This window comes from Alosa alosa, chromosome 14 (assembly GCF_017589495.1).
Source record: "Alosa alosa isolate M-15738 ecotype Scorff River chromosome 14, AALO_Geno_1.1, whole genome shotgun sequence".
Taxonomy (NCBI): Eukaryota; Metazoa; Chordata; class Actinopteri; order Clupeiformes; family Clupeidae; genus Alosa; species Alosa alosa.
Window position 1 is genome coordinate 8574387 of NC_063202.1, and position 27776 is coordinate 8602162.

The 27776-nt window shown below is 44.5% G+C and overlaps 1 protein-coding gene across 2 annotated transcripts in view; it reads left to right on the plus strand.

Annotated features, from left to right (window-relative positions):
• Positions 1–13085: 13085 nt before the first annotated feature.
• Positions 13086–27776, plus strand: part of spon1a (spondin 1a) — a 102680-nt gene continuing 87989 nt past the window's right edge. For both annotated transcript variants that reach the window (XM_048263357.1, XM_048263358.1), the window contains exons 1-3: positions 13086–13730; positions 14412–14518; positions 23088–23221. In XM_048263357.1, coding sequence (XP_048119314.1) covers positions 13499–13730; positions 14412–14518; positions 23088–23221 — 473 coding nt within the window. In that variant the 5' untranslated portion in view covers positions 13086–13498. The remainder of the gene's footprint in view (positions 13731–14411; positions 14519–23087; positions 23222–27776) is intronic.

Below are 27776 nucleotides of genomic sequence, written 5' to 3' on the forward strand. Positions count from 1 at the left end.
GGATATTGACAAGGCAAGGTAGTGCATTTACTGTGAGCTCATCTTACACCAGAGGATTTTGTTTACCTTCAACACAATTTCCAAGGCTCATAAAGAATGATGGACGAGAGCAGATCATGTCGCCTCTCCCTTATTACAAATTTGTTCTCTGGCCGGGCGAAGCAGTTTTTGAGCTCCTCTTAATGTTGTTCATATTTCTCAAGTTCTTCTCTGAGTCGCGTCTCCTATGCATGTCGAAATCCTCCCCTCAGACATCTGAAGAACAACAGATCCATTCTGAATAATTAGACAGCCAGCTCCTCTCTAAGTGCTCTCTCTGTCTTTTTTTGCAAATGAGCTTTTGATACAGGCGTGTAAGTCCCTCTCATACTAGTGGAGGATGAGGCCTTAAGCCTGCCAAATCTATGAGGGGGCTAAAAAAGCTCTCCGACTGACTGACACGTCTGCAGGTTCCCAGAGTGCAGATTTCTGGTGTGATTTCATGTGTGTGTGAAGAAGTGTGGCAGGCAGCACAGCTGTGCCATGTCAGGTGGAATCTGTGCAGGAGTGTACGCATGTGTGTATGCCCACTGCGTGGGACTGCAGAGCGTTGTGCAGGTTCTTGGCTAAGGCTCTGCATGTATTAAATTTCCCCTTCTGGAGAAAGGCTGGAATATATTAATAAATATCACTTAAAATCACCTCTATAATCAGTGTAATTAACCACTGTGGAAATGTTTACAGAATTTTTCAAGTGCCTCTGCCTAACTACTAATCCCTCATCCTGAGGAGGCCAAAACTAATGCCACCAAATTACCCCCCCGATATCATGCAGACCAATTTAAAGCGAGGTTCTGGTGAAGTTAAAATGAAATCATCTAATAAAAAAGTCATTACGCGATGATCAGATTCAGAGTGTAATGGTTCACTTCCTCTAATCAGGGAAGCAATAGAATCCTTACCAGGGGGAGAGGAGCAGGAAGGTTCTCAAGGAGATTTGCCTGATTTGGATGAGAGCCAAGAAACTGAGCTCCTCTAACTCACTTTTTAAATGCTCTCTCCCCAGTTAGCCCTATATGTTAAACTTTGCCATAGAGCGCTGCCACAAAGTTATTATTGTAATTGTGTTATATAAGTTATATTGTTAAAGTGGCTTTTTATTGTGACAGATTTGCTGACATGCTGTCTTTATATTGCATTGCAATATATATTACAATACTTTGACTTACTGGAAAAAATGTGAAGTAATTACTCCTTATGCTCTCCCTATTGATACAAGATTTTGGGCCTGTCCCATTACTACCACTTCACCCTACCACTTTGTCCTTCCTCTCTGTTTCCGCATTCACATGTGCAGTAGGGTGTCCTACTGTATTTCTTTTAGGACCAAGGGGAAGTGTTGTTCAACCCTTAAAAACCCTTAAAAATGTGGTCAGATGCAATCTATAAATGAAGAGGAAAATTAAATTTCCCCGGATACCTTGAAAGATGGCTGCCAGTGCGGGAAAAGAAGTGTACAAATGCCTACCCTCAAAATGCACAATTTTCTTCTAGTCTTTCCATGGTTTGGGGAGATGCTTGGCTTAATTAGCCATACCAGCGGTCCACTGGGCAATGCAATCCACGAGAGCTCATACAAATCCCCCTTCATTCTCCACATAGCTGGGTCGATCTAATACTCCACAAGGACTCATTAACAGCCATGAGATAAACTGCTCTAGCCCTGCTGTGAAGAGTCTTTTCTTCTTTGGCAAGTAAAGCTAGTGATGGGTCTTGAGGGGATCCATTGATACTATACAAATTACTGTATGCTACTGGAAGTACGCATGGTTTGAATACTCAGCTATGGTCTTAGGATAATCACAAGTCTATTTTTGCTCTCATTTATGTGGTAACTGTCTTTTCTATTTGTCATCATGATCTCCAGAAACAAATATCTTTTACTATAATGTAGTTCAAAATAAAGCAAAAAAAATGTTTGCACAGCTCTTACGGACAGATGCATCGGAGAAGATCAAAGGTCATCAACGTGGTAGAGAAAACTCCCGCACACTGTCCACTTCGTAAGCAGTATATTTATTTCAGCTACGTTTTGGTCAAACGACCATCGTCAGGCAGAAAAATAGCATGTGGACATTGTGCGGTAGTTCTCTTTACCACTACATAGTTAAATTCTTGAGGCTAGGACGGGTAATACAAACACTATAGGCTAAAGCATGTCTGCCAAGCATGGACCAAATCTAATTTAGTAACTTGCAAACTTGCGACATTTTGCCTATGTAACACTATGAGTAGGATCCTAAGTGCACGCATGAGGGGGTGAACACAATGCCCCACACCATACAATAGCTTTAGTTCACATGCAACTTTGCTTGCTTCTTCTCAGGTGCATGACAGTGAAATTTGGGCCAAATGTTTTCACTCACTGGTAAAACGGGATTATTTTCCGTCTGTCGTAAAGGGCACTCATTCATCGGATATAAGCTGAAGCAGGACTGGCTTTTATGTTGCCCCGATCTGAAAGCTTTCTCGTGTCCCTCCAAGCTGGCGATAATCATGTGTGTGTGTGTGTGTGTGTGTGTGTGTGTGTGTGTGTGTGAACTGATTTTCACTCCACACTGCTGACTGACAAGGTGCACTCAACACAGCTTGGCATTAATGCAGTCCTCACAGCAGTGATGGCCCACACACAGCGTGCCACTCACACCACAGATACATTCCAATATAATAACACAACTACTTAACACAGCTGGCAATCAGCACCGAGCATCAGAGTGGGCCTTTGACGAGTTTTTGGGCTGAGGGGTGGAAATGACTCTGAGCAGACTGACAGCATGGTTGCCTGCACAGTGGACTTTTACACGGACACTTTTTGGGGGGGTGTTCTGGCTAACACCCCAGCTCTTCGGGGCACAATAAGATCAGACAGCAAGGCTGTGCTGTGGCCCTGGCTCTGAAATATTTACACTTGGCTACCCCTCCAGACGGGAGACAGTGACATGGACCATTTATCATGGGGCTAAAGGGAGAAGGGGCTGAGTTCAGTGCCTGGGTGCACGCCTGCCCCGTGGCATTACCTCAGCAGTAACGGCTGATGAAGCACACACAGCGCACATCGTCATCGGCGACTCGCTGTGGAGACCAACATGCAGGAGCAGCTACCGCAGCAATTTGGCTAGATACATTAGTCCAAACACCTTCCCTTTGCTTTCAGCAGTCCTGCCTGCCTCGGCCTCGCTCAGAGTTCTCTCACTGACACTTTGCTCAGCTCTGCCATTCATATTTCTCTCTCTCTGACTATTTCTCAGGTCCCTCAACCCCTCACAACTCTGGCCAACTGTCTTTGTGGTGGGGCAGGGAGGAGTGCTTGCGGCTCTGGCAGTGATTAATGGAACTTTCCTCGCCCCTGAGCCTTGGGGGTTGTATTTTGTCAGTATCTGATCCTTCAGTGAGTAAGGTCCAATTACAGTGCTTTTATCACAACATTTTTTGCTATGTTTGGCTTTTTTTTTAGATTTTTATTCCTGCCAGCTGTCAGGAAGGGCCGCTATCTCCCTCAAATTTCAAGACAGATATTTGCCGTGCCTTACCCATCGGCGAGGCATGAAATGCAGATGCCTTGTGGGGTGCAAATGAAAGGTCAAACAGTTTAGTCACCACCCTTTGAAAAGATACTCATGCTTTGCATACTGAGCAAACCCAGGTAGAAAATAAGCTTTAAATGGAAGTATTTGACATCAGATATTTTTATGATATATCATGTGAAATTTCAAATTGATATAGACTAGTGGTTTGTATGGTGAATACAAATCATCTCTTTGAAGGACTTTCAGACGGAATGCTTAAATTACCATTAAGTGTGCCACAATTAAAAGCAATTTGACTTTTTTTAAATAGGAAGTTATGAAGACAGAAATTGAGAGGAGTAAGCAACCAAAAACGTATGGAACAGTAGTATTTTCCCTTTAGCCCTTAAACATTTCACATTTTCTTTATGAGACCCCTATGGGTCATCATTAACTGTATCTTAATCTTGACTCTACACCCTGTATTATACTGATTTGCTTGTGTGAATGTGAATTCTGTCACATATTACATTGAGTACCTGTAAATATTTATTAGCCATGGGAGGTTAGTGTGAGATATTTTAAGAAAAAGCACAACACACTGCAACACGGCAGACTTTATACTATACTATCAAGAGACACATGCGCGCGCGCGCACACACACACACACAGAGACCACAAAAGACAGTGAGAGTTATACTGACATTTACTGTGGCTCGACCTCCAGAGAAAACGGGCTTCATATATGCACTGACTGCGGATACTACAGTGGCTTCAAAGAGAAGTGGAGAAAGAAATCTGGCACAACCTTTTGATGTAGTTGGCCATCCTTCACTGACTACGAACACTGGCGTCCCCTGGGCCTCCAGTCCACCTGACTGACGGGCTCTGACTCCCAGACTGATGGACAACTCTGTTTCTCAGTCTCTCTCATCATTTCCCCCCTCTGTCACACTTCTCCCCCCTGCGTGTCTGAGTACAAGCGAAGCCCGCGGCATCAGCAGCGGTAGCGGCAGTGGCAGGCCAGGTGGCTGGAGGTATGTGCTGCCTCGAATGTTGATGATTTGATAAACAGCGCTCACCAGGAAGGGAGCAACACTCCAGCGAAGTAGAGAGACACTGAGTGACAACAACAACAACAACAACACACACAGCGAGTGCACACACGCAAACACTGACACACACACAAACACTGACACACACACACACACACACACACACACACACACACACACACACAGACACACACACACACACACAGACACACACACATGGGTAGGTGGTAATGTAACCCCTGTGTTCTTGAGGACAGTTGGTTCTTTCTTAAAATATTTTTTCTCCACCTCATATTTATCAGGCTTCGCTGCCTAAAAAGTGCTTGCTCACACAGTTTCTGTCCACATTCAAGGGCACATGGTCAACAGCAACAATGAGGGACTGAGGCAGTGAACCACCTCTGGCCCCCATCCCTCTCTGAGTCCGCGCCAAAGGCTGTGATGCTCTCCCTGTTCCAGTGAACATTCTACATCGAACACACTGGAGCACACACATTTACTAGCCAATTACTAAATGCGGCAATAAAAGCTATTATACTTCAATAAAAACCCTCTCGGGCAAAGGTTAGCAGACCGTGAATCAAGCCATTTAAGTATTCCAAGAAATTGGGTCGCTTAGACCATGTGCCTGAGTGTGAGAAAGAGAAATGTACATTTTCAGATAGTCCTCTGCAGCTAATGTGAAGGTAGAGTACAACATCAGAACAATCAGATTTAAATCTGTCAGAGAGACCCCTGAGTGCAAGGGAATACTTTCAGCCATGCCAGTCATTGCATGCTTGGTGATTTTTGATTTAATTACAAGGATCACATAAAATTTCATTGACCAATGTCACATAGCCTCTCTCAGCCATAAAGCCTGTCTTTCTTTTTGCATGTATTTGTTACGGTTTGCTGCCTTGCTTATTATCATAAATGTGTCTTTTTTATAGGCAACCCCAAGATGATTCTGTGGCTCTAAGCACTTTTTTGATATTGTGTGCGCGTGCGCGTGTGTGTGTGTCTGTAAGTTCACAGAATGAAATTTCCATTATACGTAATGTAATTCTTTATGCATGCTCCACTGATTACTTACATGGAAAAGAAATACATGACCTTGCAAATTGGATGCAAGGTTTCACAGATCTCAGCACCAAGTCAAGCTCATACAAGGCAATACAGATGCAAATAGGCAATAGGCAAAATAAACACACCTTCTATTTCACTGGTGGTGCATATAATGATATTCTAGCTGGGGTTGGATTGCTTCACTAGTCTTTTCCATAGAAAGACACCCAGGCATGTATTGTTGTTGACAAAGCAACATGATTGCCATTAAGGTGTAAATGTGACAACATGACACAGTAAGTCCACCAGTTTCTAGATATTTAGTTGACCCTAATATGTGTGTTTTTACATGTCAGTGTCGTTTATAACATAGGACCCACTATAATCCCTAGCATATTACTTTTAACAAGCAAGGTGTATCACTGTAATAGATTTTATGGGTCATTGTGTCATGGTTGCAGGATAAATAATACAAAATACAGTATTCGTGTAGCATGTAATGTAATACCCATTAAGTATGCCCAAACAATAATGAACAAGAGGAGGGGGAGATTTACGCTGTGTCTGTACAACACTGATATGTACAGTACCTTAACAGAATGGCCTGTGATAACAACATGAGTACTGTAATCAGAGAGGGTTAAAGCGGAGCTAGGAATCAAGGATCTTTGCTGTAATGCTTCGCTATCACTGAAACACAGTCTACACTACCGCATATATTCTATTCAGTCTAAATGATATCGTACATGGTTAAGCAATGCCTTGTAGCAACCATTAGCTATTGTTTCTTGTTAGTTAACAGCATGCACTACAAGAGCTGCCAGCTCTGAAGCCTTTGCTATTGTGAGCCAGAGTTCAATAATGTCATACTGTACCTAGTTACAACCGGATTGTAAAATACAAAAACACACATAAAATACAATCATTGTCGACATTTCTCCATTTCTTAAAAATATGAATGTTATGGAATCAGATTGTTTGTAGTGGCAGAGTAGAGTTATTGGGAAGATTGCACCATTTCATCAAGAACTTTTATGGCACTTCTACTTTTATGATCTGGTTTTATACTGCTGTTTTTTTTACTCAACTTTATGTTTTGTGGTATTAAAAGAACCAGAGGTGGTGGTGCCTTATGATGAAAGACCAAGGAGCAATTCCAATACTGGCCCTGCAGGCTTGACATTCACCTGGGACCACATGTGAGAAGTCTCAGCCTTAGCATTCCTGTCCACAAGAAAAGGTCAGTATCCAAGCATAGGGCCAAACCACCAGAAAAGGTCAGAGCAGTTGGAGGATTATTCTAAACAAACTCTAACTCTATGGGAAAAAGTAGTATAAGTAAGTATACTCTTTTGATCCCGTGAAGGAAATTTGGTCTCTGCATTTATCCCAATCCGTGAATTAGTGAAACACACTGCACACAGTGAACACACAGTGAGGTGAAGCACACACTAATTCTGGCACAGTGAGCTGCCTGCAACAACAGCGGCACTCGGGGAGCAGTGAGGGGTTAGGTGCCTTGCTCAAGGGCACTTCAGCCGTGGCCTATTGGTCAGGGTTCGAACCGGCAACCCTCCGGTTACAAGTCCAAAGTGCTAACCAGTAGGCCACGGCTGCCCAAAGTAGGTTTTATTTTAAGGAAATCAGTGAAATGAATGTCACGATAGTTGACAATAACAAGTAATAATGAGAAACTATGTTTTTTTTTAAACAAATTCTGTTGAAAGGTGGCTGGGGGGGGGTGTTGGCAACCATGGTGATGCTTCAACATTGTAATTTTTCTCTATGCACGAAGAGGCAAAGTTCATGTCCTTTCTGATCTCTCCAGAATCTGCCCACATGTCTGCCCAGGAGTCCTCAGTTGACCTTATGTCCTGCTTCAGGCACAAAGAAAACTGTGAAAAACACACAACACAACATCGAAAAGGTGAATATGTGCATAAAGCCACATCATTTTGAGATTATTGTTAGAAATTCTTCCTGAAATGTTTTTATATTTATTTCTCATATGTTGTGACCTTTGACCTTTGTAATGTCTGGTGGTAGAGTTTGTATTTGGATTTATCACATTCCTGGTGTGAATGCACACATGCAACCATGACACTGCAGTCATGAAGCAAGCAGTGACAGAATTTAAATGCCATGCATCTGGTATGAATGAGGTGTTATGCTACTGCTACTTGGCTGGTAAGTACACTTATAGCTGCTAACAAAGACTTTGTAACTCTTGGCCATTTTCAGTCCACTCATAATGTTTCTTGTGGTATCCTAAGCAGTATGGTGTGTTGAGCGCAAATCATTTTGCTCTTGTTTACAGGATTGCCGATGCATCAAGTGTCTTAAGTATTCTTAATCAGTTTTTCAGTCCATATCTCTCTGGTCAGCCTTCATTTCTGGTCCGCTTAAGAAATAGCTTGACAAGCCAAGGTCAGGCAAGCTTTGTTTGACTGTCCTAACATTGAGTCTGTTTCAGTGCTTAACTGGCATGATTGTTCTTACAGTCTCCTAATGCAAACTTTTGCTGATCTGTGAAGGTTCTGCAGTGGAGGTTCACTGACTTTTGAAAGGGTGGGTGATTTCGTCTAAGCCCTCTGGATGTGGCGCGGCCCCTTTGCAATGATGCACAAAACCCAACGAGTAACGCTTGAGCTCCCCCCTCCACCTGGGGATTTCCTCCGAGAGCCGTCCACACTGCCCGGCAATAATGGCTTCTGAAAGGGCCGCGTACTCGCGGAATACAGATATTTTTTAGCTGGCCGTTTAGATGGACATCAAAACGCATTACATCAAATGCTGATGGAAGCTGGTGCTCTCACTTAACTGTGAAAGGGATTCTTTTGAACAACAGATCTGAATTCAGCCCGACACAAGAGAGAAAGCTCAGGTTGTGCTTTCAGTTGTTCAGTCTGGCTGCTTAATATATTTTACCTGGGGGATCTCTTACCCAAGTCCTAATTTTTTAATGTTATATCTATGTTGGGCCCTCCTGTAGAGTAATCTACTTTATCAAATGACAAATATATCAAACTGACTGCCCAGTGAGATAATTTCTCATTTGACCCCTCGCAGACTTGCTTTCTTTAACAATGAAGAACAGTTAGTTGCTCTTCTAAGAGACTATATTGTATGTGACACATATGGCATCCTTCTCCTCCTTGCCTGCCTCGTGTCTTTTGGTGTGGTAGCTACCGTTGGAAATGCAGAACAGATCCTCATGCTTTTCAGAGGCCATTACGTAAATGCAGCCTAATGACTTCACAGTGGGAGTCACAGCTCTGTAACCAGCCTGCTCCTTTGGTCTCGCCACTGATCAAATGAAAGTCTAATTTCAAACTGCCTCTTGACCTCTTCTTCCTCACCGGGCAAGTCGAGGTTCAGGGGGAATTCACATCAAAGCCCAGGGAGAATGGGTGGGAAAAAGAGCTGATATTGGAGGAGGAAGGTGGTCCGGGAGGGGGAGGAGGGGGGATTTGAGCGCTTGGGTGTGGGTGGGATTTGAGTGGGTGTGGGTGGGATTTGAGCGCTTTTTGGTGACCCTGGCACTCGCTTCACAGCAAGAAGATGAGGTTGTTTGAAGAATAGATGAATAAATTCAGCTTTTAAATATACTTCAAGTTAAAAAAAAAAAATTAATAGCAAAAAGAAAAACACACACAGACACACACATAGACACACACACACACACACACACACACACACACACACACACACACACACACACACATCGTGCATCCACACATACATGCACACACACACACACACACACACAAACCCACACATGCGTGCACACACACACACACACACACACACACACACACACACACACACACACACACACACACACACAGAGAGTGATATTGTCTTTTTCAGGTATAAAAGTGAATGGGCATCACTCCAGAATGTGACATCATGTCACAGCTGGTGCATTTTAGATTGAGGCCTTCAATTTGACCTAGGTTGCTGGGGAAACTATTCCACATTGGATTTCACAGTATATGACCACCATACATCAAAGGGCTCTAGTGCAATGGCCTTAAAATACAAAGAAGATATAATGTGCATGAAGGCACTTGTGTGCATGGTCAAAGCTCTCAAAAGATTGAAAACAAACTACTAGTTCATTCTATCTTATGGTTAGATAAAATCATAACTAGATGTACCGCAGAGCGGTACAAAATATGACCGCCGCCCAGTCCAGCACATTTTTTCCACAAAAATAAATCACGCTGAAAGGCCTATATGATTCTAACTGTCTCACTAAATTGCATTATCCACACTCAATTCTCACTGGTATCTGCTAGACAACAAGTACCAAAACATGATTAGTTCATAGATTTCACATGTAAAATTCATTTTATACAACCCCACCCCCATCTTGCCTGTTCATAATTCTGAGAAATTCTTGAATTATGTGCATGTGTGCGTGCACACGTTTATGTTTATGTGTGTGTGTGTGTGTGTGTGTGTGTGTGTGTGTGTGTGTGTGTGTTACGTGTGTGTGCTTGTGTGTTTGTCTCATGTATGTATGTTTGTGCATGTGCATGCATGCGCATATATGTCTACTGTGTGAGTATGTGTCATCATAATGATGATTACTGTGAATGTATGTGTGTGCGTGTGTATCTGTTTATGCACATGTGTGCACATGGAATGGGTTAACATGACCCCTGGAGGCAAACATACAGAAAAAAAATTGGTCATCCTAGGCCCTACGGTTCTCAAGATATTCACAGAAAACTGTGTCTGCCCTACCCTCCTTCGGGGTCCAGTCCAGCGGGGGGGCTACAGATCAAAACGAAAAACGATGGTTCCATGCTATCCATGTGGGGTTACATGCCCACCAAGTTTCGTGTACCCCGGTCTTTCAGTGTCCCGGGAATCCTTGACGGAAATTTGGACATGCGAAAAAGAAAAAAAAAAGAAATATTAAGACATCAACCAGAGAGTGAAGTCATTACATTGCTTACTGGGCGAGTAATATAGCAAAATATCTGTTTAACTTACCTGGGCTGATTCTCTTGGACAACACTAAATCATACAGCATATTTTAGTTTCATAGTGAAATCTCTTATAACTGCTCTAAAGTAAAGAATAAGTGAAGAATAAGTGGTTCTCTGCCTCTGCCATCATCATTCTTTATAAAGCAAACTGTGCTAGACTATGCTATTTCTATTCTCTTTATAGATGATTCATTGCATGATGCAATACAGAGAATAGCCACCTGCACTTTTCCCTCAATTAATGTTTTCATGTTTTCTAAAGTGTTTTCTCATTACATGGCAGCCCATTCCATTGACAAATATTGAAGGTAATTTTTTGTTTACAATGGTCTCATCAGACGGTTGGTTATGGTCAGAGTACGTGTTTTTAGCCAGGTTTCTGATATGAAAAACCAACACGTCTTCCTGTTTAAGAGTACGCTGGTGATAAAAACTTCAGGATGCTTTGAGTGATTCCTGATTTTCTGGGTTATTTTTTTCCCCTCATCCAACTGATGATTCAGCAGCTGTTGCCATGTTCCACCCAGCGTCATAAAAACCTCCATCCAAGTCTCAGTGCCCACCAGCCACCTATTTAAAGTCACACATGCCCAGACTATTTTAAGTAGACATGGAGGCAGTAGAAGGGGCCTGAATACTTGATTTTGCTTGTCATTGGAATGAATGGCTGGAGCTGTGTCTGAAGTGGGGAGTTATAGTGATAGCTCTGTATTCACCACTGGCATGCTCTGTAAAGGCCTCTGCACACAGGCACCAACATGAGTGGGGTGTTTTTGATGTACGATAACATTAGATTCCACTGTTTTCAGCACAACCCCTCACGCCATGTTGATTATGATTCAGTTCCAGTTTTGAAATCCATTGTTTATTGAATGCCTGTCAGTTGTCAGCAAGTTCCTGCACTGGTGTGTGTAGGTGAGTGACAGACAGTGTCGGCGCACTACATGTCCTATATGTGGAGTACCAAAAAATGGTCTGAAGTTTGGGTTTCTATAAGAGTCAGTCAGAGCTTGGCCACAACCATCCATAAATGATCTACTAGTCAGAGGACCAGTGCACCGGTGGACACCTGGCCTTGCTATTGATTGGACTCAGACTGCCTGAGCCCCTGGTGGCCCTGAACCTATGGTTTGGTATTATTGTGCGTGGGCTTATCAAATATATGGCCCTTGACATTGCTGTGCACTTTAGAGCTGTAACAGCAGTTGGCACAGTCACAGGTCTATTGATAGGTCTCTGAGCAGCAATAAGCGACCCTTCTCTGCACTCTCCATTTATACCAAACGCTGTGAAGAGCAGGAATATTTAATGAGAATTCACCCAATCCACTTCGTGTAAAGGAGGAAATATTAGGATTGTATTTCCTATAATTAGGGCCAAGATTAAACTAGTTTTTTAGAGTGTCTTTTGGGAGGCTGATTTGAAGGAAGTTTATAACGCTCCTGTTTCGATATTACCATATTCATAGCCCACATTACTCTAACAGACGAACCTCTAAAAGACATTTGTTTCTCAGTATGGGACTTCCATCAGCTGAGAGAGGCAGTTGCATACAGCGATGCGGAGGGGTAAGTGAAGAGTTCAGCTGCGAGGAGGCTCTTGTGACACCTGCTGGTGCAACCGCCTGCTATTTACTCCATCCTCAATCACTGCAGCTGGGAGCAATACGCCGGACTTCACATCCAGCGCCGTCACGCAGAGCTCGAATGCCTTCCCACTCCCTTTGTCAGGCTCCTCCGATTCCATGAAGACATTTACTCATTTGAACAATAAAATAAACTTGGGAGTTGGCAATACAGTCGAGAACTGAAAAGTGCAAAATGGGTCAGATAGAACTCCAATAAAAACTTTGATTACAACTGAGATTACTCCAACGCTTCAGCATTTATCGATTTCTTCTCGACTGCTGCCTCCCCGTCCCAAGGCGGAGTGGGAGTTCTAAGCGATATTGTAGGCTACTATCTGACCATCACGCTCTAAGCACAAACCGGTTCCTTGTGCTCTGAAAGTATTTGTGGTTAAAAATAATATTTATATTTATCTCATAGACGTATGCAATATTTTGGACAGGCTGCCTGCAAACATTCTGCCTTTTGGTAAATGTAGGCCAACTTGTATGCTTATGGTCAACTGTCAAGAACAATTTGATATTCGTTTTACTTAAAGATAATTAATGCATAGCATAGGTAAGAGTTCATTTGGAAGTTGAAAACCTTTCCGAAGTGCCGCCAGAGTTTCTTAACGAAGCGCAATGACCAACTTAAAACATTTCATTCCTCCACACATATTCAGGTTAGGATTCCACTTCTACCGCCTAAACGTTTGTCATGAATAATGAATGAGATTCCAAGCTTGCCTTAATTCTGTTCTTGCTGAACAAACACTAGCAGGTTTTTAAAGTGGGGTCTTGCTCTGCGAATGGCAAGCCCCCCCTTTCTCCGTCAATGAAGCCATTGGTAGGAATGTCTGGGTTTTGTCTCAATTCTGTTGTCTGAACCCATTCAGTTCGCAGTCCATGCCTCGATGTCTTGGAGACAGCGCGGCACTGCCCTCTTCCCCTCCCCAGATCCTGTGACTTGCGCGCTGATAAGTACACAGTAGCCTCGTCGACTATCACTCGCCTCTCAGCAAATCGGTGTGCGCTTCCCCGCGGAGCGAGGGCGCTTTGGATTCTGAACTCGTTCATTTCAGGATGGCATTACCTCCGTAGAGGAGTGAGACAGTTTTATTTCTGCAGGGTGGGTGAAGTCCACAAGTTTGTCTTATATCTTCAGTTTGGGAAGTCCTTGCCTCTTTGCTTAATACGGTTTTGTCCCTGACTGCCGTCACTACTATTGTAGTTAGCTACACAATGTCAGTAAGTAGAGTACGTACGGGAATTTTGCTGTTGCAGTGTCTGATCACCGGCACCCTCTGTACCGCGTTCACTTTCACCGAGGAACCTGCGGAGAGAGCTGCCAAGTCGGATGGATATTGCAGTCGGATTTTAAGGGCTCAGGGAGCGAAAAAAGAGGGCTACAACGAGTTTCGTCTGCGAGTTGAAGGCGACCCAGAGAATTACCAATCCGGGAGTACATACAGAGGTACGTATGCACGATGGAAATGTCACTGTGCTCTCTGATAGAGTTGGAGTACTTTAGCGCGTCGCTGTCCCATCGTCTCGGACGGCGCACGTTGTCACTAAAAGTCCATAAATGGTGTCGCAGGGATAACAGGAGAACATGTTGTAAGTTAGCCTATTTTATTAGCGTGTGGTGAGACGAGCCCATTTTTTTGCCTTAAGCTCGAAATACATTACAGGTAGAGAGCTATCTGGGTTAAGTGAAAAGCCTTAGAGGGTTGTAACACGTTCAGTAAAATGCAAAAACCGATGCTTTTTCTCCACTTCCACTGAAATGTCCTCATCAGAGGATGTTAAACTCCGAGAAGGATGTTAATGGTATAATTAAATTGACATTCAAAGCTATTTCATAGTTCAGAGCAATTAATGGCTGATTGGTTTACAACCCCTATATTATTCTATTTCAGTTTGCCAAAGCAGAAGATAAACAACTCTTACTTTTTTGAAAATGTCAAAATAAGATCACACACATATCTAAGAGCTTTTCTTGGTTGGTCTGGATGCTTCTTACAGGTTATGCACATAAGTTAAATTTCAGTGGAGATAAACCTGGCAGCCATGAAAGGGAAGCAGTAGTGTTTTATTATGTGTGAGGACTCCTTTACTATTAACATCCTGCTCCTTCTGGTTCTGTGTTGAACAGTGACACTGTTCGCGTCCCACAATGCTTACTTCAGAGGCTTCACCCTTATAGCTCTGAAGGAAGGCAGAGAAGGGGACAACGATGATGATTACGCCGGAAATTTCCAGGTTAGTTCTTAAACTCTGCACTTATTAGACTGTGAGTGTCACATATCGAAGTGGACAAGTGTTATGATGTCAGTCTTTGAAGACAGTGGTAACATTCTTTTTTTAAATGAATTTTCTCTGGTTCCCTTGATATTGAAACAGTGCCAGGTTGGTTGGTGTAAGCGATATGGAAAGCTTGCTATAGCTTTGGTCTCCAAGGACCGAAGTGTGCGCTCACTCAGCCACACCTGGCAGTGCTCTAACACGTGTGCCATATGCTGCTGCTCAGCCACCAGGGGTGCCTCTCTGCACAAGCTCCTGTTTAATATGAATCAGAAATCAGAGGGGAGGGGAGGGTGCACAGGCGGGCAGGCAGGCAGGCAGGCAGGCGGGAGGACAGGAGAGGGGAGCACAGCTCTGAAACCCCCCACAGACATACAGCACACCAAGGCCACCTGCAGAGTTCCAGAGTTCTGCTTCCAAATGAAAGAACCCCCACCACCACCACTACCAGTGCACAGCCACAGGATGAAGGGACATGTGCACAACCACTGTGTGTTCCTGAAACACACAGGGGCATACAGGCATACACTCCGTACGCAGATGTTCACATGTTTACACACACACACACACACACACACACACACACACACACACACACACACACACACACACATGCACACACACACACACACACACACACACACACACACGCTTGTGTTCTAGTGGCAGCTTGATTAGTTCTCACCTCGCCCACTGAAATCCTTCCATTTATGAGCCCTGATGCGTATGTCCGTGGCCAGGCCATTTCACAAACCCCTGAACACATTAACAAATCCACTAACAAGTACGGACATGGAGTGAAGTGTTCTCACTCACTCACTCTCTCTCTCTCTAACTCTCTCTTTCTCACCCACTCTCTCTCTCTCTCGCTCTAAATCTCTTTCTCTCTCTCTCTCTCTCTCTCTCTCTCTTTCTCACTCACTCTCTCTCTCTCACTCACTCTCTCTCTATCTTCTTTATGGCTCTCGTGAATGAGAGACATTTCACGTGGGCACCGACCAGCCTGGTGAAGGGGCTAAGTGCAGACTAAGTGCTCTGCTCACTGCTCTCATCCACCCTGGGATGGAGAGACAGACAATATGTTTGGTTTTAGAGAAGAAAAAAAAACTAGAGAGATCAAGCATGCCTCTAGCACCAGTGCCCTTCTCATTCAGCCAGACAAGTGGAGTTTAAAAACAGGTCAGTTCAACAGCAAACCAAAGGCTTTGACCAAACAGGCACTTTAATATGTAGAGGAGCTGCATAACAATCAAAGTAGAGGGCCTTTGGGGTATATACACGTACCCTTGTTATATTATTACCTTCTGACAATTTCAGAAAGCACACAGAGGGCACGTAAGAAAATAACTAGTGTGATGAAACAAGCTTTTGCTTTTGTTGCTGCTTTAGCTTTTGGGTAGCTTTGCTTCAGTACTTAGACCTCTCGGTGAGGCCGGGTGCAAGTGTTCCTTTTTTGATATTTTGATACTCTGTCCTCACTCCATCACCTGCCATCCATCTTGTTTTGCTTTTCAACCCCGGGGCCCCTGAATGCCCTTTCGCACCTGTAATCCCCCAGAACCCAACCTTTTGCTGAACTGCATGAGTAATGATTTCAGTCTCCGGTCCGGTCCACAAGGCGAGAGCGAGTTCTCATGCCTAGAGTGAGGGGAAAGAGAAAAGCTGTCGTTAACAAAACAGAATGTCTTTAAACAATGCCGCGCATGGATTCCTCTGTTGCAACGTTGGACATTTGCATAGTAGTTAGAGATGAGTGCGGCAATTACATTTGAGTGTGTCATTGTGATACATATGGGATGTTCAACTGTGGCCCCTTCATAGCTGAAACCGACTCTCTCTTCGCTTGGTTTAAATACTGTAGATGTCAAAAACATCATGAGAACCCCTCTCATCTCTCACTCTTTCTCTCTCTCTCTCTCTCTCTCTCTCGCGCTCTCTCGCTCTCCCGCTCTCCCGCTCTCTCATTCACTCAGCCAGTGTCACTTGTGGCGCTGCTCTGTAATTGGCCGGGCGACGTCACAGGGGCAGCGGGCAGCTCTAAGTGTAATTACTCAGACTAATGACAGTGGCTGTGTGGAGCCCATATACACACACACACACACACACACACACACAGTGGCTGTGTGGAGCCCGCCCCAGGGGACCATAACAACACTCCAAAGAAAGGAGAGAGGCAGGACAGGGCTTTAGTGTGCCCGCTGAGGGGAAAAACACACACACACACACACACACACACACACACACACACACACACACATACAGTACATACTCACACACACACACATATACACACACACACACATACACACACATACACATACACACACACACACACACACACACACACACACACACACACACACACACACACACACACACACACACAAAACACACACACACATACACATATACACGCACACACACACACACACACACATACACACTCACACACACACACACAGACACACATACTGTACACACACACAGACACTGTGGAGCTGTCAGTCTGGGAGCTGACCCTGCGTGTGTGGCAGGACTAATGACTCAGTGCCCACCGGACGATGGCAGTGCTGACAGGGTGTTGATGCTGTAGCGCCCCCACATCTCAACACACACACACTCCACCCACCCACCCACATGGCCCCCCTCCAGTCCATAGCTGGGTCTCTACTACACAAAGAAGGGCCTGCTGAATGTGGTATTGCATACATCCTGCAATGGTTGTTACTGTACAGTGGAGATGCAGCAGTTTTCTAAACATGTTATGTAGAGCTTTGCTGTAATTCCATGGATGAGGTTATATGCTTGTATTTGTGCTGCTATAGAATTTGCTGTCCATCTTTCATGGCTTTAGTTTCCCTCCTGCTTGTGTTTTACCATTCACCTGCACATTTCATTCAAAAGGTAATAGATCTAGAATATGTCACCTTCGATAATACATGGGCCAACTTTTTGAGCCAAGTTTCTGGGCAACCACATATCCAGTTCCATTTATTCTGATTGGATGATCACGATGATTTCCCTACTGATGATTAACATTCTTCAGAAAAGCAATTGTTGCCCAACATCAATGGGAACATGCTAGAACCATACTAATGAGGAACATTGCCAAGCACCATTGCTCAAAACTTGACCCATGTACCATCAGCTTTACAAAAAAAATAAAAATAAGAAGAAACTTTTTTTACAGCCTTTATTATTTTATTTTTCACTTTTAGTGTGTCACCCAATTCTTGCTATCCTGGGAGTCTGTTGTACGGGCCCTGTCCTCAGCTTGCTATTTTTTTTATCTGTTTCTGAAATTGATTTCATGCCATTGTTATGTAGCCCTGGTCTTGATCCTCTGTGTTTGAGAGGCTTGCTTGTGATGGCAGGGCTGACTGAGGGAAATGCCAAGGACTTGGAGAGGAAGAGTGTGTGCGGATACGCTGCCTGACTCTGCTGAAGCCCCAGAATGGTGTGAGGACAGAGGGCGCATTATTTGGGGGGTGAAGAAGAGTTTATACCTGCTGAGGGGCTTTAACAAGCTGCCTGCAAGGAGCTCTGTCTTTCACGTTCTTCCACTGCCATCACACTACTGTACACACATTGCGTTCCCATTCAGGATAGGGCAGGCTCTTATGTGCGCTGTAATATTCCCTGTATATTCCCTGTCTCTCTCATACTCTTACTGCACACACACACACACACACACACACACACACACACACACACACACACACACACACACACACACACACACACACACACACACACACACACTTTCTCTCTTTCTCTCTCTCTTACCCTCTTTCACACACACACACACACACACACACACACACACACACACACACACACACACACACACACACACACACACACTCATTCCAATACACACACACACACACACTTCTTCTCCTGGGGGCCACACCCCGCCTCTGTGCTGGCCTCCCATTATTGCACACCCAGGGCTGACCCATCTCTGCCCCCCCCCCACCCCACCCCCTTCTTCTTTCGAGAGCATCTTTTATGGAAGCTTCCTCTCGCTGCTGTGTGTTTAGTTGTGTCTCTCCTCCTCCTCTAAAAGGCCAGTCAGCCCCCAGAGGCTTTGCTGGGGTGGGGTGAGAGAGTGAGGGTGGGAAGAGGGGGATTTTTTGCCATGTTGACAGGAGTGGTCATCAAATGGGGCCCGCCACCCTCAGTTACTTCTCCTCGCCATGGGACATTCAGGCTGTGTGTGTGTGTGTGTGTGTGTGTGTGTGTGTCTGTGTGTCTTTGTGTCTGTGTGTGTGAGTATGTGTGAGTGCCTGCAGTAACAGCCACTTAGAGCTGCTATAGAAAGGGACCAGCACTGAGCTGCACAATGCCACTGCAGCTCCCTCTCTCTCTCTCTCTCTCTCTTCTCTCTGTCTCTCTCTCTCTCAATCTCACTCTCTCTCTCGGTCTCTCTCTCTCTCTCTCTGTCTGTCTCTCTCTCCTCCCTCTCTCTTGCCCCAGGGCTGAGGTGGCCTAGGAGAGCTTGGTGGCTGCCTTGGTCCTGAATGGCAGATTTGAGGTAGACGTGAGGTTGATTTGGAATCTGTTAGTGTGCAGCCTGCCTGTCAACAAGCTCTTGCAAGATGCTCTGGGCTCTGTAGGCGTTTTTTGGCTCTCTGGGGAGTGAAACTTTGTACAGTATATAGATTTTCTCCAACATGATTTTATGTGTGTGTGTGTGTTTTTGTAAATGCATGTTTGTGTGTGTGAGATAATGGGTGCGCGATACCGTGCGCGCGCGCGTGTGTGTATGTCTGTGTGTGTGCGCGCGCGCGCGCGATAAGCGCGCGCGAATATAAAAACCGTGAAAACCAATATTATGACATCAATGAGGAGTGCGCGTGATAATGGAATAATTGCGCGCGCGCGCGCAATGATGTGTGATGTGTGATGTGTGTGCGCGGGTGATGTGTGATATTGTGTGTGTGTGTGTGTGATCGCGCGCGTCAATGCGCGCGCAAGCGCGCGGCACGGTCCCAGGCAGAGTGGATGATATTATTGATGGATTATTATTATTAGGATCGCGATGATGATGCGCGCGATAGCATAATATGTCTGCGCGGTATTATTATTGTGTGATGTGCGCGCGACGTGTGTGTGTGTGTGTGTGTGTGTGTATGTCCCAGGTGTGTGCGCGATGTGTGTGTGTGTGTGTGTGTGTGTGTGTGTGTCTGTGTGTGTGTGTGTGTGTGTGTGTGTGTGTGTGTGATGTGTGTGTGTGTGTGTGTGTGTGATGTGTGTGTGTGTGTGTGTGTGTGTGTGTGTGTGTGTGTGTGTCTGTGTGTGTGTGTGTGTGTGTGTGTGTGTGTGTGTGATGTGTGATGTGTGATGTGTGTGTGTGTGTGTGTGTGTGTGTGTGTTCTGTGTGTGTGTGTGTGTGTGTGTGTGTGTGATGTGTGATGTGTGATATTATTATTATTATTATTATTATTGTGATGTGTGTGTGTGTGTGTGTGTGTGTGTGTGTGTGTGTGTGTGTGTGTGTGTGTGTGTGTGTGTGTGTGTACATCTGATGTAATCTCTATCATTTGAAATCAACAGTAAAAGGGCTTCTCCTCTTTCAAGGATTACTATGGCCTGAAAATGATTGGGTGAGGAGGTGTGATTATTATTTCTCACCACCCCCTCATACCACTAACACGTGCAATTCCTCTTCCCCTTCATTTCCCTGGTGCTGTCCCAAGCTGCCCGACGCAGCGCAGGGCTGATATTGTTTCAGCTGCAGCAGCTGGCTTCCCCACACTCTCAATCAAACCAGACCACCGGGGTCAAAGGTCAAGGCAGAGCCCATGCCAGCCGCTCCTCGCACAGCTGGCTTTTACGGCATTCTCGTGGGGCGTCATAGAGATCTGCACACACACACACACACACACATACACACACACACACACACACACACACACACACACACACACACACACACACACACACACACACACACACACACACACACACATCACACATCACACATCACACACACACATACACACACACACACACACAAATTCTCACATCTTACACACAAACACACTCACATGTCATACACAAACATTTCACATTTCACATCTCACACACACACACACACACACACACACACACCTATCACCCACCCCACCCTTGGATCAGGGTAGGATCAGGGGTGTCGTGGCGGTTAGCCACAAATCAGGGCCCCAGACAGACTCCTGCATCCAAAGTAAACTTGTGGATAACATGGTGTGGCAGTAGGAATCCGCCGCTGACATCTTTATGGTGTGTGGAGAGAAGGATGCGTTCAGCGCACTGATGTCACTGATCTTTTCTCCGCAAGCACAGCTGATGGATGTGAATGCTGTTGCTCTGCCAACGATGGCAGAATAGTTAGAAAATATGTCTTTGTTATGCTGGATTTTGTGTAGTTTGACAACTTAATGAAATATGCTTTCAAGAGCAATTCTCCATAACCATGTTATGACATTGGAAATGCAGTGATTTTGCAAGTATGTATACATTTACAACCATATGCCAGATTTTAATTTAATGAGAGTTGACTGTGTGTCCTTGCAACAGCTGACGTGAATGAGAAACCATCTGTTACATTAGATAAAAATTAAAAAAAAAAAAAACATCAGTGTGTTCATCTGGTTTGTTTTTAGGTGTATAATATTGACTATTGTGTGGCTGCTGCGGGAAATGAAGGATATTATATATTGCTACATGCATATTCTGAATGTTATTCTGAATGTTTAGCCTCATTTGGAGTAGACGTATCAACTCCATAGTCCATGGAGAGAGATTACTATTGTAATAGTACAGCATCTTTACCTTGTACTTTAAACCTGGAAGTTCTCAGATTCATGAATATTGATTTTGGACTTGGAGTTCAATCCATGTGCATGGCAGAAAGGATGCTGAACATAAATCTTAATAATGTATCTATGTGGAATGCATTCATGAAGTAAATTTTAGTTCTGTCTGACTGACTGATAAGAGATCCACTTTGACCTCGCTCTCTGTAAGAATAACACTACCCCTTCACACACACACCCACACACACACACACACACACACACAGTGACACTCGTCATTCTTCCCAGTAAAGCACTTCCAGCTGAGAACACACAACCTCCATCTGACCCTTGAGGAGCACCCTTCCATCCTGACATCTCTAAGCAGATACTGTTTCCTTATAAGGATACGTGTACACACATATGCATGTGCAGGAGTGTCTCAAACACAGTATTGATTTATCAAGGGCTTGCCTTTTATGGTGGTGGTCACATTTCCATTTTACGTATCAGCCAAGATGCATTATCCGTAATGCCAAAGGTAAATGTAAAAAGGCAAGTCATTTATCACTGCAGGAAATGACTGAATGACAGATGTGACTTATATAAAATGTAGTTGTAAAACACGATAACAGTTTAAATGCATTTCAGATGCTTTTCCATTGTTGTTCACTTACACTTTGGCTCAGCTGTTCTTTTCCTCCTCCATCTTTTCATTACTCAGGGGCTGTTGTTTGTTGAACTGTTATGTTTTTTTTTATGTTTAACTAAAGGAGCATATTGGTTAATGGTTGCAGCTCACAGTGGTACAGGTAATATAATCTGTAGAAAACAATTGGCTTAGTTCTGGACTGACACGTCATGATCTTAATCACAGACCAATTAAATCCAGACAGACACACACTGTTTGCCTCTTGAAGTTGTTGTCATTAACTTGAGCTTTAATCTGTAATAGGAAACACAACAAAGTTTTAATGTGTAAATGATTGCTGAAATATTCAGGCACTTTATAATTAAAAACAAATTGCAGCAGTGACAAAGTGCAGGAAATGAAATAGCACACCATGGGTATAATTAACACAATGAGATAGTGATGGTAAAAACCACAGATCTCTTAGTGAGTAACGTCAATGCAGTAATAAGGGCGCTGCATGCTACATCTAAATCTAATTATATCTTTGTATGATTACGGGTGTCAGTGATGGTCATTCTGCAGGACAATGGCTTTGCTGGCATATTAAACATTATGAACATCAGCCTTGTCTCTTTAAGAAAAGGTGTCTATGAAGTTTAATTCCAGATGGATAGTGGGATAAACCTCCTCGGCTTGGTTGGAAAGTGTGTTTCTTTATCATGGTATAATTTCAGGTTTTTCACTTTGATGGATTACAAACAAGTAATGTTTGTGCCCAGCATGTGTCTAGCTTTCTTCTGTAATTTCCCTTTAGAATAAAGTTTCTTGAATTACGATTTCTTTGGTAAGTTTAACTTACTCTACTCTAACGTACTCTAATGACTTATTTGCCACCATTTGTGTCGAACAAGTTCTATGGAAGTTGCTCAGCATTTGTCTTGCTTATTGACTTTATTGGGGTCACTGGGTTTATTCAGCTTTAGATTAGCTCTACTTCTGACCTCTTTACAATCTCTTCCTGTGTGTGTGTGTGTGTGTGTGTGTGTGTGTGTGTGTGTGTGTGTGTGTGTGTGTGTGTGTGTTTGTGTTTGTGTGTGCATCCAATCCATAGATCATCGATGAGGAGGAGACCCAGTTCATGACCAACTGCCCTCCTGCTGTGACTGAGAGCACGCCTCGTAGGAGGACCAGGATAGAGGTGTTTTGGACAGCGCCCCCCTCAGGCAGTGGCTGTGTCGTCCTCAAGTAGGTTCCCCCTGAGCCATGTCTCTCATCTCTGCAGCACTGGACACTGAAATGAAGGAAAGCAGTAAATCAGTTTAGTTCGGTTCAATTCAGTTTATGTTCAGTTTAGTCTCAAGGTGCTTTAGAGAACCCAGTTTGAGCTTGATCCTTGAAGTTCCCAGAGCAAAAGGGGGAAGAAAAAAAGCTCCATTGTAGGAAGATACCTTGAGCTGATTCAGCTGATGGAGTGGGGTGTGGGGAGGATGTTCTGTCTACGTGAGGACATCTGGGTATAGAGTTGAGTTGTTACACAGTGGATCAGCGGTAGTGTTGCCACGCAAGAAACAGTCATCCCAGACATGGCAAGTCTGTGAAATCCCTCTCACATACTTGTCTTACTCTGCATCAACATAGGCTGATTAGATAAGTAATCCATCACTGTCTCCAGGTCTTTCTAACACCTCCATGGCAGGGTACCCCAGGGTGCCTCTCACGCCTGCCTTCCCACCTCCTGCAGCAGCACCACCGGTGCCTGCACGCCTGCCCGGAATCTAGTGGTGCACATGATTTGACCAGTCTCAGGTTTGGTAAATGAGTATGGATATGTATTTGCATTCTGGAAGGTACCCCCCACCCAATGCACGGCAGAGGCAGAGCAATCAATGGGCTCAGGCCCTTTTTGAGTGAGTGCGAATGTACAGTGAGCCTTAATTGATCATGATCTGAAAAGTGTAAAATAATTTCTGCCGTGCATGCTGAATTATTAATGCCTTCTCGAGAGCATATTGTGTTAGGGCCTTGCACAGAAAGGATCCCGTTGTGATGGTGGTGATGATATACTCTCCTCTCTCAAAGAGGACAATTTATGCATCCTTCTGATATTTCACTGCCTCATTTCAATATGTAAGGCAAGGCAGAGAAGAAAAAAAAACACAAACACAGACAAACAAGCAGCACAACAAAACACAGCATCGTGTTAGAGTTGAACATTAGCATTTTGAGAGCGGGCAAGAGAGGAACATGGGAGTTGGGGCAGCACACGAGAGAGAGATGAACAGGGAGGAGGAGGAGAGTGGGAAATGGAGAGAGCAAGATGAACTGAAAGTGTGGAGAGAGATAAAAAAAAGGAGGAGAGGAGGAGGAGGAGGAGGTGAGAAAAAAACAGATTGTGGCCTACATGACATTCTAATCAGTGCATTATTAAAGACTTCACTGTGGCTGTCATTCTCATTCTTTTTTTTCCTTCTCTCTCCTTTCTCTCTCTTTCTCTTTCACTCCCTCTCTCTCTCACTGTCTCTCTCTCTCTCTCTCCCTGCCGATTCTGCGTCGTAAAAAAAAAAAAGAGGTCCCGCATTTCTTATTAATGTCCGTTATTATGTGGCTGTCACGATGAGTGATGAGCTTTCCTTCCCTTCCGTCTCCATCCCTTTTTGAGTCTGCTGTCAGCATCTCTCTCTCTCTTCTCTTCTTCCCTTCTCCTCTTTTCCTTTCTGCTTCCTCTCTCCTGTTCGTTGCCTCTGTCTCCCATCCTCGAGCTTGGGTCTCTCTGAGGAGAGCCGCTTGCTCGAACTCCCCCGCTTAACCCTATGAGTCAGTCACCAAGAGAGACTGCCGCTGTGAGGAGGAGATGGGTAGATGCAGAGAGAAAGATAAGGATGGAAAGAGAGACAGAGGGAAGGAGGGGAGGGGAGGGAGGGAGGGAGAGACGGGGAGAGAGTGAGAGCGAGTGAGCGAGCGAGAGAACGTGGGAATTGACGGAGTGATGGACAATATGTGCAGAAAAAGATAAAGAGATTCTTAAGCAAGATAAGGTGATGGCACCTAAATTGGTTAGGAGTAGAGGAAGAGAGGGAGAGAACGCTTGAGACAGATGAAAAAATAGAGGATTTGGGGAGGGAGAGAGAGAGAGAGAGAGAGAGAGAGAGAGAGAGAGAGAGAGTAGAAGAAGGTGCGAAATGCCAGGAGAGATTGGGAGAGAGCGATTGTGTCTGTGGGACTGGCTGGGGTAAACACCAGGTCGCGAGTGTTCCTAAATTACCCTGCCGGGGCAGCTGGCGTCTTGTCATGCATTATGAGCCTAACTCAATATTTGATCAGATGCATTTGAGCAGGCCAAAGAACAATCACTCTGGGCCCGCGCGGATAATGGCTTTCATTTCGGCCAGGAAGGACGGCCGAGTTCTATTATTGATAGTCAGATGTTTGGCTTTAATTTGGACAGCTGAAGCTCCACACAGTCCTGTGCCCACCAGTCAAACAGCACATCCTCCCCTCAGAGATGATCATCTGTTGCTGATAGAGTGTTTGTGTGTGAGTCACCACCATGTGTCTCTCTGTGTGTGTGTGTGTGTGTGTGTGTGTGTGTGCACTGGGTAGAATTGGGTGTATTAGAGGACTTTTTTGGAGGTATTTTTAAACCATGCAAATAATGCGGCGAGGGAGTGAGCCGCCTTTTCCCCCTGCATGGTTAGACGTAATTGAAGGCTCAGGGACGCTGCGTGACGACTGCTCCGAACAGTTTCGGAAAAAGTGAGAGGTAGTGTTTAGTCTTGCACATGAACTCAAGGTCATCCCAGGATACTTAGTTGGCTCTAAGTGGTGCCAATGACTACTCTCTGTCATATGGCCCAATGGATGTTTTACAGTCATAGGCTCATCACACTGTTAGTGCCATAACACTCAAGGTTTGTTTTTACTGAAGTGTCCTGAGCAGTGATTAATTATAGCTCTATGTGATAATAGCTCTTATGTCTGAGGGTTGTTTTTATAATAATAGATTATTGAAACATTTAGGGGTGAGCTGAGTAGACACGCTTCTCTTTCATTTCATTAATGAGAAACCTTTTGGATTGGGTGACACAAAAGTACTAAGCACGTTGTGCAGTTATTTTTACACCCTCACACACACACTCACTCACTCACTCACTTACTCACTCACTCACTCACACACACAGACATACGGTACACACACATAGACATGCATGCACACACTCACACTGAAACACACATGGACACACAAAATCACCACATACCATAAGCCACACTTCACTTGTGTGCCTCTCCCTCTCTCTCTCTTACCCCATCTCCCTATCATCCTCTCTCTTTATTCCCCATCCCTATTGCTTTCTTCCCACACACACACAAATACAACACACACACACACACACACATTACTCCCTTTTCACATCACACACACACACACACACACACACACACACATACACACACACACACACACACACACACACACACACACACACACACACACATTTTTCTCACACACACACACACACATTAACACACACAATACATACACACACACACTCTCTTTTTCTTTCACACACACACACACACACACACATACACACACACACACCTTACACTTCACACACACACACACACACACACATTGCTTTCTCTTCACACACACACACACATTAATAACACACACACACACACACACACAGACACACACAGATTAATCATCAATACACACACACACACACATTATAGCAGACGGACAGGAGGTTTAGGTATGACAGTATCAGCACTGTAAAGGCAGGAAAGTGAGGCTGGCTCTAATAGCATCTCATTGATAGAATTTAAATTGGATGTTAAATAACCATTACTGCGGCTGATTGCCTGGCCAAGCCTGGAAAGTGAGGAGGCTTTCTCCTGGTGCTTTGCTGTCTGAGATATGTGAAATTGGGGTGAGATTGAATTAAAGCATGAACAATTAGAGAGGCATCGACAGTTCCTTTAAGAGGTAGGAAAAGTAGAGAGAGAGAGAGAGAGAGAGAGAGAGAGCAGTTATGTACAGGTATGTGTGTGTGCGTGTGTGTGTGTGTCTTTCTTTGTGTGTGTGAGAGAGAGAGAGAGAGAGAGAGAGAGAGAGAGAGAAATAGAGTGGATGCACCTATAAAGAGAGTCGAAGGGAAAAAAGAATGCCCTTCACCTTTCCACCTGAAAACAGCTTCTCCATTTGTGCTCTCTCTCCATTATACATCTGTCTCTCTCCCTCTCCTCTCTCTCCTCTCTCTTCTCTCTCCATTGTCCTAATCATCTTCATGTCGTTTTTTTTTTGTTCTGCGCTGAATGCCACCTGCCAGTGTCATCATCCGCCAGCCTATTCATGCAGAATATTCAGGACAATAACTTTCCATTTACTTTACCACCCTGCAGAGAGGGGAGGTGCATTTAAGTGGAGGTACAGCTCGGCCGCATATACGAGCCTTTCTGGGGGGCGAGAAAGCTCCTTTATGAGAGTAAAGTGCCGTGTATAGCTGGCTGTCACAGTAAAATATATGCAGAGCCTGTGCCGAGCCCATCGCAACAAAGGAAGCCGAGGAAATAAATAAATAAGAGAATGAATAGATGAATAAATAAAACAACTCAGGTACTTCCCCCTCCACCAGTCTTCAGATCATCAAATCTAATGGCAGTGACAGCGCTGCTCCACCACCACCACCACCACCACCACCACTCTGGACCACGGCAGCATCTTATTTAATTAGGAAATTGAAATAACATCACAGACTCCAAGGCTTGGCGAGCTCTTAAAATGGGCAGCCCTGGA